Source organism: Hoplias malabaricus, chromosome X2 (assembly GCF_029633855.1).
Source record: "Hoplias malabaricus isolate fHopMal1 chromosome X2, fHopMal1.hap1, whole genome shotgun sequence".
Classification (NCBI taxonomy): domain Eukaryota; kingdom Metazoa; phylum Chordata; class Actinopteri; order Characiformes; family Erythrinidae; genus Hoplias; species Hoplias malabaricus.
This window is the reverse complement of record NC_089819.1, coordinates 55,253,185-55,273,629: the sequence shown is the minus strand read 5'-3', so window position 1 is coordinate 55,273,629 and position 20,445 is coordinate 55,253,185. Positions and strand designations below refer to the sequence as shown.

At 45.0% G+C, this 20,445-nt stretch overlaps 1 protein-coding gene across 1 annotated transcript in view; it reads right to left on the bottom strand.

The window, feature by feature from the left end:
• Positions 1–5,348: 5,348 nt before the first annotated feature.
• LOC136677428 (phosphorylase b kinase regulatory subunit beta-like) overlaps positions 5,349–20,445 on the bottom strand; it is a 30,604-nt gene continuing 15,507 nt past the window's right edge. Inside the window, exons 10-16 of the mRNA XM_066654943.1 lie at positions 19,636–19,726; positions 11,651–11,853; positions 10,891–11,025; positions 10,391–10,520; positions 8,765–8,872; positions 8,460–8,600; positions 5,349–7,389 (exon numbers count right to left, since the gene is read on the bottom strand). Coding sequence (XP_066511040.1) covers positions 7,252–7,389; positions 8,460–8,600; positions 8,765–8,872; positions 10,391–10,520; positions 10,891–11,025; positions 11,651–11,853; positions 19,636–19,726 — 946 coding nt within the window. The 3' untranslated portion in view covers positions 5,349–7,251. The remainder of the gene's footprint in view (positions 7,390–8,459; positions 8,601–8,764; positions 8,873–10,390; positions 10,521–10,890; positions 11,026–11,650; positions 11,854–19,635; positions 19,727–20,445) is intronic.

Below are 20,445 nucleotides of genomic sequence, written 5' to 3'. Positions count from 1 at the left end.
ATGTAATAAAGCTCTGTTATAGTCACCTGTGTGGGTGGGTGGTGGATTGGTTACAGCTCTAAAGAAACACCTGTGCAAGCTGCCTGCAGTCAACAAGAAGCATCTGGGACAGAAAGGGAGTGTTGAGTACGAAAACAGTGGAAGTACGTTGTGCCAGAAGGTAAGTCAGGGAGCAGGGTTTTCTTGGCTCTGAGCTGTGCCAGAGTCTTTTATTTCCCACAAATTCCCTTCCAATTGAAGCTGGCACCGCGATCTGACACCAGTAACCCACCTGCGGATGATTAGCTACAAAAATTTGATTTTAGATTGGACAGGAACAGAGTGTGTACTGAATACACTCGATGATTAGCATGCTAACACGATCTATTTAAGGCTAACCACAGCCAAATCTTCACAGCTGGCTTCACAGACATGACTTTTACCACTCACAATGTTTCTCTTAAGTTTAAGGCTAAGCTTAAGCTTTCTTTGGTGCTAATTAAAGTCACTTCTGTTCATCTCCACGAGCTGCTGAGGTTCCACTGTTTGGTTGGTTTCTGAAGGCAGCGTAAATCCTTTAAAACCTCTATAGATTTGATTAATTCAGTCGTCTCCGAATTCATCCTGATCATGGATCGGGGGGGGGGGGGGGGGGGGGAGGGGGGTCAGGAGCCCACACAGAATTACTGAGGGCAAGGCTGGAACACACCCAGGACAGAGCACCACACACTTACCCAGTCACTCACACACTCACACCTGTGGACAGTGTCACATACTCACCCAGTCACTCACACACTCACTGTCACTCACACCTGTGAACAGTTTCACACATTCACCCAGTCACTCATGCACTCACACACTCACACCTGTGGACAGTTTCACACACTCACCCAGTCACTCACACACTCACCCAGTCACTCACACACTCACCCAGTCACTCACACATGTGGACAGTTTCACACACTCACCCAGTCACTCACACACACACCCAGTCATTCACACACTCACACCTGTGGACAGTGTCACATACTCACCCAGTCACTCACACTCACCTGTGGACAAGTCTCCTACATGAAATGAACTAATGAACTATGACAGATGTGTTGTAGTTCCCAGAAATCATTCTCTGACTGTGTAGTGTTCCCTGCTGTGCTCCTATTATCCACACCCTTTTGTTGAACAGTCTTTACCAAGCTGCTCCTCTTTGCTCCTCAGAATTCATGTCCAGCGTCCGGGCCGTGGATGAGAGCAGGGAACGGCCAGAAGAACAATTTAAAGCCAGCAGCATGGTGTTATCAGAAACTCCTCGAAGACGGGGCTCTGAGAGAAAGCCCCGAGACTCGGGCTGGGTTTGTTAAGGACATTAAAAAAACCCTGCTGCACCGCTCTGCACTTTGTAATGGAGCTGATTTCCACCACAAATACAGAATTGATTTTAAGGTGCGGTGCAGGAGCTGTGACTCTCTGTGGGATGAAGATTCATGGCTGTGGCTCAGAGCCCCTGCTGCTGAATAAAGAATAAACTTCAGTCCCGTCTCCTGGAGGTCTTCATTACTCCACTCCAGTGAAACAGGACTGATTTACTCTTATTACAGTTACTCTGAGTGGACGCTTTATTAGAACCCTCCCTCCCTCCTCCCTCCACTCACCAGCCACTTCATTAGAAACACCCCCCTCTACCTCCACACAGTTTAATTGACGTGCTTAGGCCACTCTTTTAGAAACATGGTCCATTTACTTCCACTCACTGACCACTCTTCATTAGAAACACCTCCTATTTACGTCCAGTCACTGGCCACTTTATCAGACCCCCCGCCCCTTCCTCCTCCTCCTCAAACACTTTCACTCAGTGTCCACTTCATTAGAAACACATCACTTCATCACTTATACTTTCACTTTATTATAAATGACCCCTTCTACCTCCGTCTGCTGCCTGCTCCAGTCACTGGCCATTTTATTAAAAACACCTCCTTTTCTTCCACTGGCCACCCACGCAGACACAGGGAGAACACATCACACTCCTCACAGACAGTCACTCAGAGCGGGACTCTAACCCACAACCTCCAGGACCCTGGAGCTGTGACAGAGACACTACCTGCCGCCCACTGGCCACTTTATTAGAATCAGTTGCCGTTGATATAAACTCCCTCACCACTTTATTAGAAACATTAACCTTATAGGAACACTAAGGGCGTATAACTGAAAAGTGTAGCCTGTGCATTGTGCGCCACAAGGCAGGGGTTTCCTATAAAGAGGCCGAATATCTGAGCTACAGTGAGAAGCCGTGTCTTTCCCGAGCTTCCCCTGAGCTTTTATTGGCTGCCAATGTGTCAAAGAGATAAATGTGACAACAGCCTTGTCACTTGCGTGTCCTGCTGTTTCTAGGTGACCTTCAGAGCCCCCGCCGCGCCGAAACTGCGGGACGACCGAGAGCAGAGCGAGATAGAAGCGCCACTGCCAGTCATTGCCTAATGTTCCAGACAGATCGGCTATTAGGAACCGCTTCAGTGCTGCCGGTGGCAGACAGGCTTTGACTTTAAAGCCCTGTTAACTTTTATGAGGGGTCCTTTAAGGGAAAACATTAGACTCTTTATTGCCTCTCGCGTCTCCCCGGAATACGTCCTGACTTATCCCCAGAGCAAATCGGCAGCCCTCGTTCGTTTAGATACGTTCTGTTAGGGTTTAATGGTCCGTTGTGAGATAACACAAAAAGAAAGATGACAGCTTGATTACATTAAATCTGGCAACCTCACGGCATCGTCTTCAGACCCTCATTCATTTCTCCAGCGCGATGGAGGACGCCGTTCTTTTAGTTTAATTCTGGGAAATTCATGAGGGATGTCTGATTTTAAAGAGCACATTTGGTACATTTTCCTTATGTCCTTTTTTTTTAAACAAGGTCTTGATGTAGGATATTGTTTTTAAACTCTTTTCACACCATATTTATGATATAAATGTGTATTGAGTTCACTGGTATGGTCCGTATGATGCTGTTTGGTGGGGCTATGGTGTTCCAGCTGGTTGCTTGGGTGCTACTAAGCATTCCTATGTTATTTTCACTATCTGTCACCCTACCCCTATAGTCTCAGACACAGAGGCTCCGCCCACAAACAGCGTGTTAATCTGGCCTCACTGTCAGGATTCTACCAGCTGCATTTTGATTGGCTCTCTGTACATCCGTGTATTATTTTATACTGGCTCTGGTACTGGTCCGACGTGAATCAAACACTGCCTCCAAAATGGCAGACTGGTTCTTTTGCGGGACGTTTATGTTTCCTTTTCCTGCAGTTGTAGGCATTAAGTGGTGAAAGATACCTGACTCTCCCTCCAGAGAGAGACTGCCCTAACCCTAACCTGTATTTACTTATTTATCATAGCCCCGCCATTTCATACTGCTGTTATAAAGAGTGCTGTAGTCTGGACCATAAAGGATAGCCAATCAGAACAGAATTCATTTAAATATTTAAGGAGCATAATGCAGTCTAAAAGCATTCATTTCCACACTGTCATTTGACACAGAAACTAATTCATTTATTCCTTATTCATCTTCTGTAGGACTCTCAGAATCACTGGGTTCACAGCAAGAACACACCCTGGACAAGACATTACACACTCACCCAGTCACTCACACACACTCACCCTGTCACTCTCACACACCTCTGGACCATTTAACACACTCACCCTGTCACTCACACACACTCACCCAGTCACTCACACACACTCACCCTGTCACTCTCACACACCTCTGGACCATTTAACACACTCACCCTGTCACTCACACACACTCACCCAGTCACTCACACACACTCACCCTGTCACTCACACACACCTCTGGACCATTTAACACACTCACCCTGTCACTCACACACACTCACCCAGTCACTCACACACACTCACCCTGTCACTCACACACACCTCTGGACCATTTAACACTCTCACCCAGTCACTCACACCTGTGGACCACTCCACACACTCACCCAGTCACTCACACACACTCGCACCAGTGTATCATTTCTCACACTCACCCAGTCACTCACACACACACACATTTGTGGACAGTTTCACACCGTCACTCCACCTACGAACTTGTGTTTGGACTGCGGGAGGGAACCCGAGCACCTGGAGGAAACCCACAGACGATCTACAGGATGTAATACTCTGCGTTAAACACACACTCGAATAACAACAGCACCTTTGATGCTTCACACACTTCTCCACCTGTGTTTATTTAATTTATTCACTAATGCAAGAAAAAATATTATATATAATACTGACTTTACCAGAGCTTTTAACACTTTCAGCATCTGGAGACAAGCTACACTCAGCTAAAGCACATTATTATTATATTTATGATTATAAACTGGTAATTGGTGATTTCTAGGGTGTTGCTGAGTGGTTGCCATGGTAACACTGGTGGTTACCTGGGTGCTGCTAACCAGTTGGTATAGTTTTCCAGGTGGTTCTAATGGTATTGCTGAATGGTTGCTATGGTAACACAAGTTTGTTGATAAGATTCTTTATCTATTGTCACTTCACAATTTTGCATCTGATGATGAGCTACAAGTGTGATATGATACAGCACTGCGACTAATTAATATTAATAACACTATTATTATTTGGTGTTTGTTGATAAATCTAGTGCTTACTAAGGCATAGTCCCTGTGTGTGTGTGTGTGTGTGTGTTTCACGATGGTGGTGTGGGGGGAGTGGGTTGAATATATTCTTTTCTACAACAGGGGGCGCTGCAGTAACTGTTTGTAAACCACAGCACTGTACAATCCCTGGTGGTTGCTAAGGTGTTGCTAACACAAACGCTGGAAAGAATATTAATACTTTGCACAATCTATTTAAATAAATCATTAAATGAAATGTCATCCTCAGGAACAGCCTCACATCAACCTCAGAGCCGTACGCTCAATGCCAAGCGTGGGCTACAGGGCAATAAACCACATCAGCACTGGGCTAGGGGCAGAACCGTGTCCTCTGGAGTGATGCAGCTCCATTCGACACCTGTGGAGGTTGGGGTTGTTTCTGTGTTCCAGAACCGATCATCCAGCCCCAGCACCTGACCACAATAACGCTCGTGTGCCATCAGACCCTTACAGCAGTGTTCCAGCGCGTAGTGTAAAGCCCTCCCAGAAGAGCAGGAGCTGACACTGCAGCGAAGAAGAAAAAACTCTCTGTGAATACCCTTCATTTCAGAAGAAAGTGTGTTCAAATAAAGAGGCTCTTTGATGTTTAATTGATGTTCACTTTGTCTTTATCCGTCAAAGTGGGGGAAGAGAGTCTGCCCTTTAAAAAAAAACATGAGAAAACTGCAGCAGGTTCACACTTCGTATTTATTCCTTCTTCTACATTAAATTGCTTCCAAAAAAAAAGAAAAAAAGGTAGTTCTGCCAGGAGAAAATGTCAAACACACACACACACACACACACACACACACACACACACACACTCAGTATGAATACATTTCAGTGGAGCTTTCCGCTCTATTCTTCTACGGGAAAGAGTCGACTAATTGAGGACCCGTGCAGCAGGAAGACGACCCCAAACCTTTTCAACGCAAACGTACCGCACCCTTTCCTTACTTTTCTACCTCACCGCCCCCCCCCCCCCCCCTTTTCCCAAAAGGGCTCCTGTGAATACAGTTCAAACACACAGCTTATCATTCCTTTTCTACAGAAACTGCATTTCCTACAGCAGCATCACTCCGTACACGACAAGAAACATGCGGATACAGCAGGAGCGAGCTAAAACCGAGCGCTGCTGGAGTCAGGCGGCTTACACTCACTGAGAATATAATACATTACCTACTCACAATGGGTTACACATCTACTGAATATACACCCATCACTGTCCATTCCCTCAGCTCCACTGACCACACAAGAGAAGCAGTGTGTGTTGTGCTGGTGTAGAGTGGATCAGACACAGCAGTGCTGCTGGAGTTTTTAAACCCCTCAGTGTCTGGACTGAGAACAGTCCACCGACCAAAAACATCCAGCCGACAGCGTCCTGTGTCACTGATGAAGGACTAGAGGACGAGCGACACACACTGTGCAGCGACAGATGAGCTACTGTCTCTGACTCTACATCTACAAGGTGGACCAACGAGGGAGGAGTGTCTCACAGAGTGGACAGAGAGTGGACACAGGGTTTAAAAACTCCAGCAGCACTGCTGTGTCTGATCCACTCTACACCAGCACCACACACACTAACACACCACCACCACGTCAGTGTCACTGCAGCGCTGAGAATGATCCACCACCACATCACACCTGCTCTGTGGGGGTCCTGAGCGCTGAAGAACGGGGGGAAAAGGGGGTATGAATGAAATAAACAGTGAGTGTAGAAACTAGGAGGTGGCTTTAATGTTTTGGATGAATGGTGTATATATGAAACTCATTAATCGTATATGCTCTGATTACTCTGCATCTCTCTCTCTCTCTGAGTGCGCTGTAAAACTAGGTACCGCTTTATTACAGAGCTGTGGTCGTAGCGCTACATGACAACAGACCTACGATTGTGCAGATATAGTAAATAAAGCCGTATTAACGTCCTAACACTGACTGAGGTGAAACGGCGTGACGCTTGTCGGAATAAACATTTATAAACACTTATGAGGCTCGATGTCGACTGTCATAACATCAAAGGCTGCATTATCTGTGAAGACAATTCATATTAATGATTCTACAACACAGTTATTTACTGTTATTACAACAGATGGCGTAGAGTGAGCCGAGTACAGTCGAGTAGAGTAGGGACCATGCAGCGGAAAAGCATCAATAGCTGCCTCAACTGGACGACCCACTCCATGGATTATAAACGGGTTCGTTCAGGGACTAGAAAGCAGTCTATTTCCTCATCCTGTGTGAGCTGGACTTTATGGAGTTAATGTGACGCTTCCTTCTTTTTGACTGTAAATATATATAACCCCCCAGAAATATGACTGACTGCTCCTTTAACTACAAACTCAGGACCCGGCGTTTGAGGAAAACGCTAAGAAAAGAAACCGCTGTGTTCTGCTGCTGTAAACAACAAAAAAAATAAACCTACAGTAAGAAAAGTGAAAGGTGGGAGGTCACAGAACATGAGATTTAAAAATAGATGTAAGAGTTCATATTCGTTTGTCCGAGGCCAAGAGAGGAAACGTATCTAACCACGGAATGGAATCCTACGCTGGACGGATTTAGCTGAGAGTGGTAGTCTTAGAGGACAGAGGTGGGCTTTTTTACAGAGAGAGAGAGAGAGAAAGAGAGAGAGTCAGTCCAGTGTTTAGCTGACAGAGCAGGGGTCATCTTTGCTGGGCTTCACTTCTCCCTGCAGCAGTTGGATCATCACAGCTTTAGTCAGATAACTGGACGTGCCCATCTTTCCCAGAGGAGGGGTGTTATAGAATAACTCCATGTCCTCCTACAGAGGAAACACAACATTATTAAATGTATACTGGATATACAGGGGCTGGACAATGAAAGTGAAACACCTGGTTTTAGACCACAGTAATTTATTAGTGTGGTGTAGGGCCTCCTTTTGCGGCCGATACAGCGTCAGTTCGTCTTGGGAATGACATACACAAGTCCTGCACAGTGGTCAGAGGGATTTGAAGCCATTCTTCTTGCAGGATAGTGGCCAGGTCTCTACGTGATGCTGGTGGAGGAAAACGTTTCCTGACTCGCTCCTCCACAACACCCCAAAGTGGCTCAATAATATTTAGATCTGGTGACTGTGCAGGCCATGGGAGATGTTCAACTTCACTTTCATGTTCATCAAACCAGTCTTTCACCAGTCTCGCTGTGTGTATTGGTGCATTGTCGTCCTGATACACGGCACCGCCTTCAGGACACAGTGTTTGAACCATTGGATGCACATGGTCTTACTGGTGCAGTGTGGAGTTAATGAAGATTGGCCACCAGGCTGCTCCAATTTAGCCATGGGTTAAACACGCTGATGTGGATGTAGTTCAGTGATGATACACTCTGCTTTCGCTGAGACACTGGGGGGCCGGTGCTGGAGGAGAATACGCTGCAGGGCTGTGGTCACACGGAGGTGGACGTGGATCTGTGTTTGTGAATATTTACTGTTTACAAAACACACGTCCATTTTACACGTGAAACTTTTGGACACGCTCCCAATAAAGATATTTTTACATTTCTGAGCTGTACTGGGTGTAAATGGCGTTATCTGTGGTTTATTTTTACTGTTACCTTCAGAGAAATACAGTCTTTTCCTGTTCCTGAGAAGTTACAGTATTAGATACGTGTTTTTAATATTATATCATCGCTGTCCAATCAAAAACGTCTCTGCAGAAGAAGAAAAAAACCTTCTTTGTATTCCAAGTCATTTCTATTGGTCTATTCATCATGAAATTTGTACACAGTGTATTTGTAGACACACACACACACACACACACACACACACACTTATATTCATTAAGCTAACAGCAGTGATTATTCCTCTCTGTTGTAATGAAAGAATAACCTCACCTTGTTGTCAGCTCTCTCCGGTCGGCCGCGGTCCTTCTGGAAATCAGCGAAAGCCTCTTTAACCAAATGATCCAGATCCACCGTCTCCTGGAACTCCAGCTCCGGGTTCCTCTCCAACACGATGGACACCACCATCAGCAGCTGGACACAGAACACACCAGAAAAGCTCAGATCATGAGAAACATCAACAGAAAATGTTCAGAAAGGAGCCCACACCGAGGAGTTCTGCACAAATACGTCTTTTGTAGCTACTGTAGCCATTTGTACAGTTCATATCTCACGTTTTTTACTGTGTACACACTCACCTCCACGATGATCTGTCTGTACTCAGGAAGCACGATGTTCTTCAGTGTGTCCTCCACCAGGAGAGAGAAGTTCATCTCGTACATGGTCATATCAGACAGAGTGGGTTGCTAAAGAGAGACAAGAAAACACATTCAGTTACCAGCTCCAACGCAGACACAACAAAAAACAGTGGAGGCTTAAAATAGTCATCACAGTGTGTGTGTTTGTTGTGTGTGTGTGTGTGTGTGTGTGTGTGTGTTGTGTATGTGTATATACTTCTTCCAAAGAACATTTTTTCTAAATTAGTGCTTTAAATTACATGTGTTGTAGGTAAACAGCAAATAATGATTTACTACAAAAAACATCTTTTTACAGGATATAATCTCCCTCGTCTCCACAGGAACGCAGTTCTGTTTCTAAATGAAACGTCTGTGACCTGCTTTGGTCCAAACCCCACAGCAGTGTTCTCCCCCTGTGTAAACAGCCCCTGTTCAGAACGCCCCCTTTCAGCACCTGTTCCTTTAAATGATAATGAGCCGCTCGCTGTTCACCCCGACCCCGAGCGCACAGCAGTGAGTTTTTAGCCGTTTTCGCTCGGTTCTCTTTCTTCTCCGTCTCTACTCAGTTCTCGTTGTGTTCGTTTCGCCGCGTCTAACCTCGTCTTTGCGCTCTCACAGCAACGCTGGTCCAGCGCTGTGATTGGACAAACTCGGACGAGGGGGCGGGTCAATTCTAAAGTCTAAAACGGAGCAGAATCAGAACGATTCGTTTTATCCCATGTTTTCTGACTGTTTTCAGCCCACGGAAAACTGACTGTGTGTTCTTGTTTCACAGTGTGTGCTTTGGTGGACTCCACATTAACTGAACACATGCGTTGAACAGGAGACATTTTGATAATACATGATCATACAGAAGTGCATTCTGAACCTTTAGGCTTGAGCAACAGCCTCATGAAGAACAGAGCAGTAGAATGTGTAGGTTTTGAACCCGCAAACGCCACAAAAGGCTCACGGCGCCGAGGCCGAGGTGTTCTTTGCTCTGATTAAATATCCAGTGACCTCACGGACCTAAAGAGGTGTTTATTAAATGGATGATGAGTTCACCTGAGGGCGGCACGGTGGCGCAGCAGGTTAGTGTCGCAGTAACACAGCTCCAGGGACCTTGAGGTTGTGGGTTCGATTCCCACTCCGGGTGATTGTCTGTGAGGAGTGTGGTGTGTTCTCCCCGTGTCCGCGTGGGTTTCCTCCGGGTGACTGTCTGTGAGGAGTGTGGTGTGTTCTCCCTGTGTCTGTGTGGGTTTCCTCCAGGTGACTGTCTGTGAGGAGTGTGGTGTGTTCTCCCTGTGTCCGCGTGGGTTTCCTCCGGGTGACTGTCTGTGAGGAGTGTGGTGTGTTCTCCCCGTGTCTGCGTGGGTTTCCTCTGGGTGCTCCGGTTTCTTCCCACGGTCCAAACACACGTTGGTAGGTGGATTGGTGACTCAAAAAGTGTCCGTAGGTGTGAGTGAGTGAATGTGTGAGTGTGTGTTGCCCTGTGAAGGACTGGTGCCCCCTCCAGGGTGTATTCAATGATTCCAGGTAGGCTCTGGACCCACCGTGACCCTGAATAGGATAAGCGGTTACAGATAATGAATGAATGAATGAGTTCACCTGGGGCAAGTGAAGGCCGGCCACCTTGATGCCGTTACGAGTTCTTTCCAGAATCTGCCACACACGATCATAAAAACCCAGCGGTGTGCGGTTCAGAGAGCCGTCGATCTGCCTTCGGTTCAGCCATGACCTGAGGAGGAAAACCAGCTCAGAACCGCTACAGAACATTCAGAACGCAGTTTAAAATCAATGCTGAAGTACACAGGCCTGCAGTCTCACTGTTAAATAAATGGGAGATTGAACAGGAGCCAGTAAATTAAACAGAGATTAATACATACAGTGAAATTACATTACAGTGTGTATGAAATTGGCAAAAAAAAGAGGTCCATCCAATAATTGTTATGGGAAATTAATAATTAACCTCCGTAGCCTTTAAAAAAATAAAGAAACGAAATCAAATTACTCTCCATATGACATTTAAATGTTAATCATGTGGGAACGAAGACTGAGAGCTGTGGGTATCTATGGAAACAGAGGTGTGTGTGTGTGTGTGTGTGTACCTGCCGGTCTGCTGGGGCTGGAGAACATCAAGCAGCAGCTGTTTGACATCGCTGGGGGACATTTGGTAGATGTCCTGGGGGCGCATGTCCCCTGCTCGTATCTGCAGCTCGTGTTTCATGGCCTGGACGATCCACCTGAACCAGAACCAGAACCAGCACAAACATGAAAACAATAACTACCACAGCGTTCATGTTAAAACACAGTCCACGGCCAAAAGAACATCAGAAACCAGTAAATTAACTTCTTATTGTTTCTCACTGTCCATTCTCTCAGCTCCACTGACCACACAGGAGCACTTTGTAGGTCTAGAGTTACAGAACGTAGTCCATCTGTTGCTCTGCATACTTTATTACCCCGCTTCCCCCCCTGTTCTCCAGCGCTCAGGACCCCCACAGAGCAGGTGTGATGTGGTGGTGGATCATTCTCAGCGCTGCAGTGACACTGACGTGGTGGTGGTGTGTTAGTGTGTGTTGTGCTGGTGTAGAGTGGATCAGACACAGCAGTGCTGCTGGAGTTTTTAAAACCTGTGTCCACTCTCTGTCCACTCTGTGAGACACTCCTCCCTCGTTGGTCCACCTTGTAGATGTAGAGTCAGAGACAGTAGCTCTGATCTATAACTGTCTGTAGGTTCCAAACTACAAAGAGCAACTGTGGAGCTAATAAAACAGACAATGATTGTAGAAACAAGGCAGTAACTTTAAGTTTTATCGGAGGAGTGTATATTAGTGTGTGTGTGTGTGTGTGTGTGTGTGTGTGTACCCGATGCGGATCTTCAGCATCCCGTTGAACAGCTCTGGGTTGTTGGAGATGATCCAGCCGATGTGGATCACCAGCTCCTGATGGAGCACGGCTTCTCTCTCTCCGTGTGGACTGCACTTACTGTAGATAATGTCTTTAATGACCCCTGGAGACAGAGGGTTCGAGATCACCTCCTCATCGTGTCCAAACAGACCCAGAGTCACCTGGAAACAAGGGGTACGTTCCACAACAGCTCTGAAAAATCACTGAAGACGTGTCTTCACACGCAGTCTCAAAACAATGCCTCTCTAATGCTCTAAACAATGCAACAGGGCGGGGCTTGATTTGAAGGTCATTGTAAGGTTTTTCTTTTTAAACTCTACTTTCTTTCATTTTATCACTTTTACATTCACCCATTCATCTGTTAGCGATTCATTTTGATCAGGGTCACAGTGGGTCCACAGCCCACCCAGAATCACTGTGGGTAAGGCAACAACACACTGGGCAGAGAATGAATGAATGAATGAATCACTCATCTAGTCAGTCAGTCAGTCACATGGACATTTCACACAGTCACCCAGTCACTTACACACTCACTCACTCACAGCTGAGTTTCACTCACTCACTCACTCACTCACTCACTGCTGAGTTTCTCACTCACTCACTCACAGCTGAGTTTCACTCACTCACTCACTCACTCACTCACTCACTCACTCACTCACTCACTCACTCACTCACTCACTCACTCACTCACAGCTGAGTTTCTCTCACTCATTCACACACACACAGAGCTGAGGACAGTTTTAGACACGTGTTCTTGCCTTGTGCCAAATGATTCTATGACCCTGAGTATGATGAACCGGTTACAGATAATGAACTATATATTTATTTATTTATTTATTTACACAATAATCTAATCTTTAATCAGACAAAGTCAAATAGAACATATTCTAAAGCTACTTCAATAAATAAATTAAACAGAATCTGAGTCTGTCTTCAGTGAAATACAATGACAAGATAATTCCAATAACAGAAGAAATCAGCAGGAATCAACGATGACCCACAGAGCCATTTAAAGTAGAACTGCACCTAAAACCTGGTCTCCGTCCCAGATGTGTGTGTGTTTCCCATGTGTCAGCACAGCTGTCCGTCTCTATCCGACTGCACTGTGACGGCGTTTTCCTCCTGCAACATCACTCTTTAGGACAAAATGTGCTGCTCTCTTTAAACCACCTCCTCTGGGAAGGGCTTTAGACTAGATACTGGGACATTGCTGTGATGATCTGATGGCATTCGGCCGTGTGAACTTTACTGAGGTCAGGTACAGACGTGGGGTGAGTAGTCATGGATCATAAACCCCTTTCGAACTCATCCCAAAGACACTGGATGGAGCTCCATCACTCCTCAGAAGCTATACTCCAATGATGGCTTTACACTCCTCCAGCCGACACCTGGCATTGAGCATGGTGACCTTAGGCTCTTGTGCAGCTGCTCCAGATCATCCCATTTCATTTTCATAGCTCTTCTAAGCCTTATAAAGTGTAAGAGGTGTCGACAAACTTTTGAGCTCATAGTCCCCACGTGGAGTGACCTGTTTTTGCTGAAATAAATATAATTTTGCAACTAATGTATTAAACTAGGTCTCCAGAATACAATCTATATGCAGATGTATTCCACCTGGAGATGCGGTCTAATGAATCATGACAAGTTTATGGGTGTGTGTGTGTGTGCGTGTGTGTGAGGTGGGGGGCTGCATTCAGAGGCTTTACAATCCAATTAATCTGAGGAATATTATTAAACATAAGAATAACAACGAGCTGCAGCCAAAAGAAGGGAAGCACGGAACACACCGGGACGGATGTATATTATACGTAGCTTAGAGTAACAACGCCTGTACTCTGAGCTTAATTATAAACACCTATCTTGTACCTACACTCACTGGCCATTATATCAGAAACACTCCTCATACAGGAGCACTTTGGAGCTTCATTGTTTACTGTTCTATCTGTTGCTGCCCAAATATTAAGCTCCATGAGTCATTCAGAGTGGCTTTTTATGAAGTGGTTCATTGTAGAAGCTCAGATTTCTTCACAGTGGGGGTGAATGGAACCAGACGTCTCTGTGTGAGTGACTGTGTGTGTGTGTGTGTGTGAAATTGACCAAAGGTGTGTGTGTGACTGTGTGAGTGTGAGTGGCTGAGTGTGAGTATGTGATATTGTCCCCAGGTGTTAGTGTGTGAGTGACTGGGTGAGTGTGTGTGTGTGTGTGTGTGTGTGACTGCGTGAGTGTGTGTTAATATCCACAGGTGTGAGTGTGTGTTATTATCCACAGGTGTGAGTGTGTGAGTGACTTGGTGAGTGTGTGCTATTATACACAGGTGTGAGTGACTGGGTGAGTGTGTGAAACTGTCCAAACATGTGAGTGTGTGTGAGTGACTGGGTGAGTGTGTGTTATTATCCTCAGGTGTGAGTGACTGGGTGAGTGTGTATTATTATCCACAGGTGTGAGTGTGTGTGAGTGACTGGGTGATTTTGTGAGTGACTGGGTGATTGTGTGTTATTATCCACAGGTGTGAGTGTGAGTGACTGGGTGATTGTGTGAGTGACTGGGTGATTGTGTGAGTGACTGGGTGATTGTGTGTTATTATCCACAGGTGTGAGTGACTGGGTGAGTGTGTGAGTGACTTGGTGAGTGTGTGTTATTATCCTCAGGTGTGAGTGACTGGGTGAGTGTGTATTATTATCCACAGGTGTGAGTGTGTGTGAGTGACTGGGTGATTGTGTGAGTGACTGGGTGATTGTGTGAGTGTGTGTTATTATCCACAGGTGTGAGTGACTGGGTGAGTGTGTGAGTGACTGGGTGATTTTGTGAGTGACTGGGTGATTGTGTGTTATTATCCACAGGTGTGAGTGTGTGTGAGTGACTTGGTGAGTGTGTGCTATTATACACAGGTGTGAGTGACTGGGTGAGTGTGTGAAACTGTCCACACATGTGAGTGTGTGTGAGTGACTGGGTGAGTGTGTGTTATTATCCTCAGGTGTGAGTGACTGGGTGAGTGTGTATTATTATCCACAGGTGTGAGTGTGTGTGAGTGACTGGGTGATTGTGTGTTATTATCCACAGGTGTGAGTGTGAGTGACTGGGTGATTGTGTGAGTGACTGGGTGATTGTGTGTTATTATCCACAGGTGTGAGTGACTGGGTGAGTGTGTGAGTGACTGGGTGATTGTGTGTTATTATCCACAGGTGTGAGTGACTGGGTGAGTGTGTGAGTGACTTGGTGAGTGTGTGTTATTATCCTCAGGTGTGAGTGACTGGGTGAGTGTGTGTTATTATCCACAGGTGTGAGTGTGTGTGAGTGACTGGGTGATTGTGTGAGTGACTGGGTGATTGTGTGAGTGTGTGTTATTATCCACAGGTGTGAGTGTGTGAGTGACTGAGTGAGTGTGTTATTATCCACAGGTGTGAGTGTGTGAGTGACTGGGTGAGTGTGTGAGTGACTGGGTGAGTGTGTGTTATTATCCACAGGTGTGAGTGAGTGACAGTGAGTGTGTGATGGTGCTGTGTTAACCCCGTGTGTGTTCCTGCCTTGCACCCTATGATGAAGTGCTTACAGAAGATGAATGAATGAATGAGTGTCTGGTTCTTAGCACCACCACAGTGAAGGATTATGACACTGCCTTAAAATGGACAACTATTTAACAAACATTCACATACACCATCACTGTCCAAAGAAAAACATCTCTCTCTGTGTTTGTGGAGGTTTAGTTACTGCATCATCGCTTGAACACAGCAGCTATTCTTCACACTGTGTAAAAATCTCATGACGAACAAACCAACCCTCCCCTGTAAATGACTATTTTGGAGATATATATATATATATATATATTTATTTATTTTACTTGGACAGCAATGATGTATTAAATGTCTAAGATCGCAGTAAATGCAGGAGTTGTACTTTGGTATTCTACCAGTACGGGAATGATTCTGACATCACAACTCATCCAATTCACGCTCCATTACAAATTTTAACTCTAAAACGCTTGTTTTTCCCATAAAATGAACACCACTCGAAAGAAGCCTCAACAGACGATGAACTCTATCTGATAACGTGGCCAGGGAGTGTCCAATCCACAAATGTACATCAGAAACAGCGAGCAGCGCTATAAATCTGCGCTGGTGATCAGCTGTGTTAGCTGCTTAGTCAACGTTAGCGCTTAGCTGCATTGGTTCGGCAAGCTAGCAGTGAAGCATGCTATCAGTCTGAATCAGTTTAGCTACAGACAGAAACAGTAGGAGGAGCTTAGAATGAGGAATGGAAGACACACGCATGATCAGTGAACATTAAAATGTCTTTAGTGGCTTAAAAGTCGAGTTTCTAGAGCTTGATTCTGTTGGAAGTTTTGGCTCCTGACGGTTTTGGTCCCACTTACCTGTTTGCCATGCACTAAAATGCTAGTAATACTGGGCGCCAGGCTGTCCACTAGCTTACTTAAGAGACTGGCAGCAAGACGCACAACAGACCTGGTGAACAGAAACACATCATCCCACAGGGGTTAACACTCACACAGCTCCGTCCAGGCTCAACAGGACAGATTTATGTGTGTTTACATAGGGATTACACTGTTTGCATTAACTTTAACACATCCTGCGGGTCACTGCTCACTCACCGCACGGCTTTTCTACCTGCTGCATCTGTACATTACATATTTATGCCATTTCTACTTTAATTTTATTTGAAATATTAGAATAGAATCATTTTTCAATGTTCTATTGCTTTTATTTTGGAAGAAAAAAAGGTAAATATCATAAAATGTCACATGTTCCTCCCGTGGTATCCAGGCAGATACAGCGAAGGGAGTTTTCCTGTTGTTTAGGACTTCAGGAGCTGAACTGAAGGCTTTACATATTTAATTACGTATGAACAAATGTCGTAGACAGAGATAAGGCTGAAAATCTTTGGAGTATTTATTTTAAATACATCAACTCCACAGCCTTAAAGTCCAATATCATCCAACCTCTCAGACTCTTAGCTGCAGGAGTTAGCAGCTAAGCTCTCGACAGATCTCACGGCGCCTTCTTTTAGCCACCACAAAAATAAGCTTGTACTGGAGCTGTCCAAAGGCTGCTGCTTCTGCGGCGTGACACATTTAAATCTACATCTAAACGAAGGTTTAGAGTCATTAGTATTCGCAGGTTTGCTCCTCTGGGAACTGGAGTTTATCAGGAACGCCTCACTGCGTCTGAATGACAAACGTGCTGTGGGAATTTAAACCCTGCTGCAGCTCTCCTCCCTCTCTCAGGTCACTCTCAGATTTATTCCCATATTCCAATAATAAAATCACAGCTGCTGAGGTATTTTAATGTTCACTAATGTTCTGAACCCTTGGTTGATGCATTCTATTAGAATCTGACGATGGGAAAACCTTAGGAAAACCATGGGAATGTTACAAGGTGGTTTAGCACACGGGGTGAGGATTTGCGAAGCTAAAAAACATGTGAATGTCAACCAAACCAAACCAAACAGGGTGGAGTCAAGACAGGAAAATAAAACTAACAGAGGTACAGCAAAAAAAACACTTCAGCTATTCATCCACAAAACTGAGCTACACCAAACAACCAAACAACCACACAAACTACACAACACTCACTGATGTAATGTAATGTAACAGTTTGTAAACTACACCGCTTCCTTAAAAAGAAAGACCAAATTTGCCCTGCATTTAAAAGTGGGGTCTGAAGTCTGCGGCTTAGTTCTGCACCAGAGACAGGAAGCTAATTTAGCTAGCATGTAGCATAACAAATAACAGCTTATAACACTCTAATTAGCATTGTGCTAACGGGAAAACTGCCCATGCAGCTATTATTTCTATTAATAAACATAATTATAAGTAATAAAAACTAAATAACTGACAGAACCATCACAAACGCCCACATGTGGTGAGCAGAGAGATACGCTACAGTGAAATGCAGTGGGAAAAGTGCAAGTGGATACGTTCCTTACTGAAGCATCACGCTCCCATCTCAGACCAACTTAACTATGCGATAAATCACTTGCTGGTTGAAGGTGGAAGAATCTGGCAACTGGCAGAAGTCCACGTATGTAGTAAAGTGTTTTAATTTATTGCTGAATTTGAATTTACTGAAACTGAAGTGACATAACGCAAAACTACACACTCAGGCTGAATTTGGCTTCTTATTTGAAACTATCTTGGTGGTTTTTGCTAGTTCCTGACTCCTCACTGTAACGGGCTGGATGATGTACTTTCACGACATTGTAGCGCACTCATATACAGCACTGGGCAAACACTTTAGTCCCCTGAGAAAACGAGATTTAAAAAGTTGTTTATCTAAGCACTGAGTTTACTCAAAACAAACAAACAAATACAATACATTTAACATTAAATTAAAAACCAACAACATTATTATAGTAAAATTGTGTGAGAATGTGTTGGTTTAACCCTTTCCACATCTCTCCTCGTGACAGTGCTGTGTTGTTTGAGGCTATCGTCCAGTGCCTAGTTTTAGCGGTTAATAAATACATCGTTACATTAAATCAGATACATTTTACTGTATTTATGGTAATCGTATGTGATCTTATACAAGCACCAGGCTTTTACTGGGAGCATAAACAATAACCTCAGCTGCCTTAGACTTCTGTACAGTACTGTATTCTACATTATTAATCAGCTCCTAATATCAGATAAAATAAATAACTATTGATTGATCTTAAGGTGAATCAGCCACTCCTAATCAATAGCTGATCAATTTCCCCACACTGCCCCCTGAACCTGCTGGTGTTTTATAGCGACACAATTGGCCAGTAGTTGTGAAAAACGCAGCTTAAACCGTCTGGGGTCTCGATTTTTACAGATTTACTTAAATCCCCCTTAAACACACTTCAGATCTCCATCTGTTTCATATCGAACTCTTCGGAACGGTTTCAGCTCTCTCTGCTCTACAGTCTGTTTTTCATTCATTCATTCATTGTCTGTAACCCTTGTCCAGTTCAGGGTCACGGTGGGTCCAGAGCCTACCTGGAATCATTGGGCGCAAGGCGGGAATACACCCTGGAGGGGGCGCCAGTCCTTCACAGGGCGACACACACTCACACATTCACTCACACACTGACACCTACGGACACTTTTGAGTTGCCAATCCACCTACCAACGTGTGTTTTTGGAGCGTGGGAGGAAACACCCGGAGGAAACCCACGCGGACATGGGGAGAACACACCGCACTCCTCACAGACAGTCACCCGGAGGAAACCCACGCAGACACAGAGAGAACACACCACACTCCTCACAGACAGTCACCCGGAGGAAACCCACGCGGACACGGGGAGAACACACCACACTCCTCACAGACGGTCTGGTTTTAGCGTTTCTAAATACATCTGGGGACAACACACCTTTCCTCATGTGTTCACTGGTCATTTTCACCAAAAAAACACGAATGTACACATGAATCCTCCAGTTCCAGAGGCAGATAACGTGTGTCTCAGACCCTCTTCATAACCTCAGGGACGTGAGGGATGTATGACCTAGTGAAGACCTGGAGTGGACACGGCAGACTCCACACATTCAGGGACAGTATGAACCTTCTGTCTGCGTCGGGGTATTGCCAAGATATTAATACAATTATTGATACGCACTGATGCTTTCATAGACCACAAAGGGTTAACTCAAACAACAATGCATGAAGAATATTAACAGAACAAAGCCTCCTGTCCTTGTCAGTAACACCGCTGACCTGTAGCTCCAGTGCAAGCCTAAAGCAGCAGAACTCCAGACCCCAAGCACGTCTTGACCGACTTGACTATGTTTTAATCAATCGAACCATCAGCTCCGTGACCCCCTCCTCCACCCCCCACTCCGCAGAGCCGTGGACTCGCACAGAGCCAATGAGTGAAGCGTGTGCTCCGGTTAATCCAAACTCTGTGGTCGTGTTTCTCTCTGAGTCTACAGGATGAACACATGCAGGGGGCAGGGGACGGAGGCCTGTTACCTGTTTGCCGTGGACCAACAGAGTGGTTATATGAGGAGCGATAGAACCCGCAAACTTCTGGCTAGCCGCCGCAGCGCAGCGGACCGCGAGCCTACGCCAGGGTCGCATGGTCAAAATAAAACAATCGTTTTGGCAGAAATAAGTCACATTTGAATGGACAGACAAAAAGAAGAGGTTAGGAAACAACTGTTTGTGACACGGAAACATCACGTCCCTCAGTACGACATTTTTAATCTTAATTCATTTTAAAGCTGGGGAACAATTGGCCTAGGATCTATTTTAAATGAAAAATATAGTAAATAAGTGGTTTTAAGTAGTGAATCCTTGTGGTGTGGATGTGTAATAACAGTCTTAATATAATTATTGTTATTTAAAGCAGAATTGTAGCATCAAAAATCACTAAAATGTGTTTCTGAATGCTAATCCCGACCCCGTGGATCCCATGTACGAGTCACGTTTTCCTGCTCTAAGAGTTTAACTGGACCTATCAGTCTAAACAGTTCAACTAGTCGGACCTATTGGTCCAATCAGCCTTCACTGAGTGTGCACAGACGTTGGCAAACGTTTTTATTCGGACTCAGATTGGACTTACTGCTACTTACAAGAATGTTTTTTTTTTTTCTGTAAATTCACAGTAAAACACTGTAAATTACCCGCCTTCATTTTATTATTTCGATTCACTGCATTTTCTGTAACTCTCGCCCTATTTCAGCTTTAAATAAACCACTCTCTGACTGTAATTAATCTGTAATTTAGTTTTATCGGAACTGCGAGGCACATGGGACCCCCAGGATCAGATGATAATGAAAG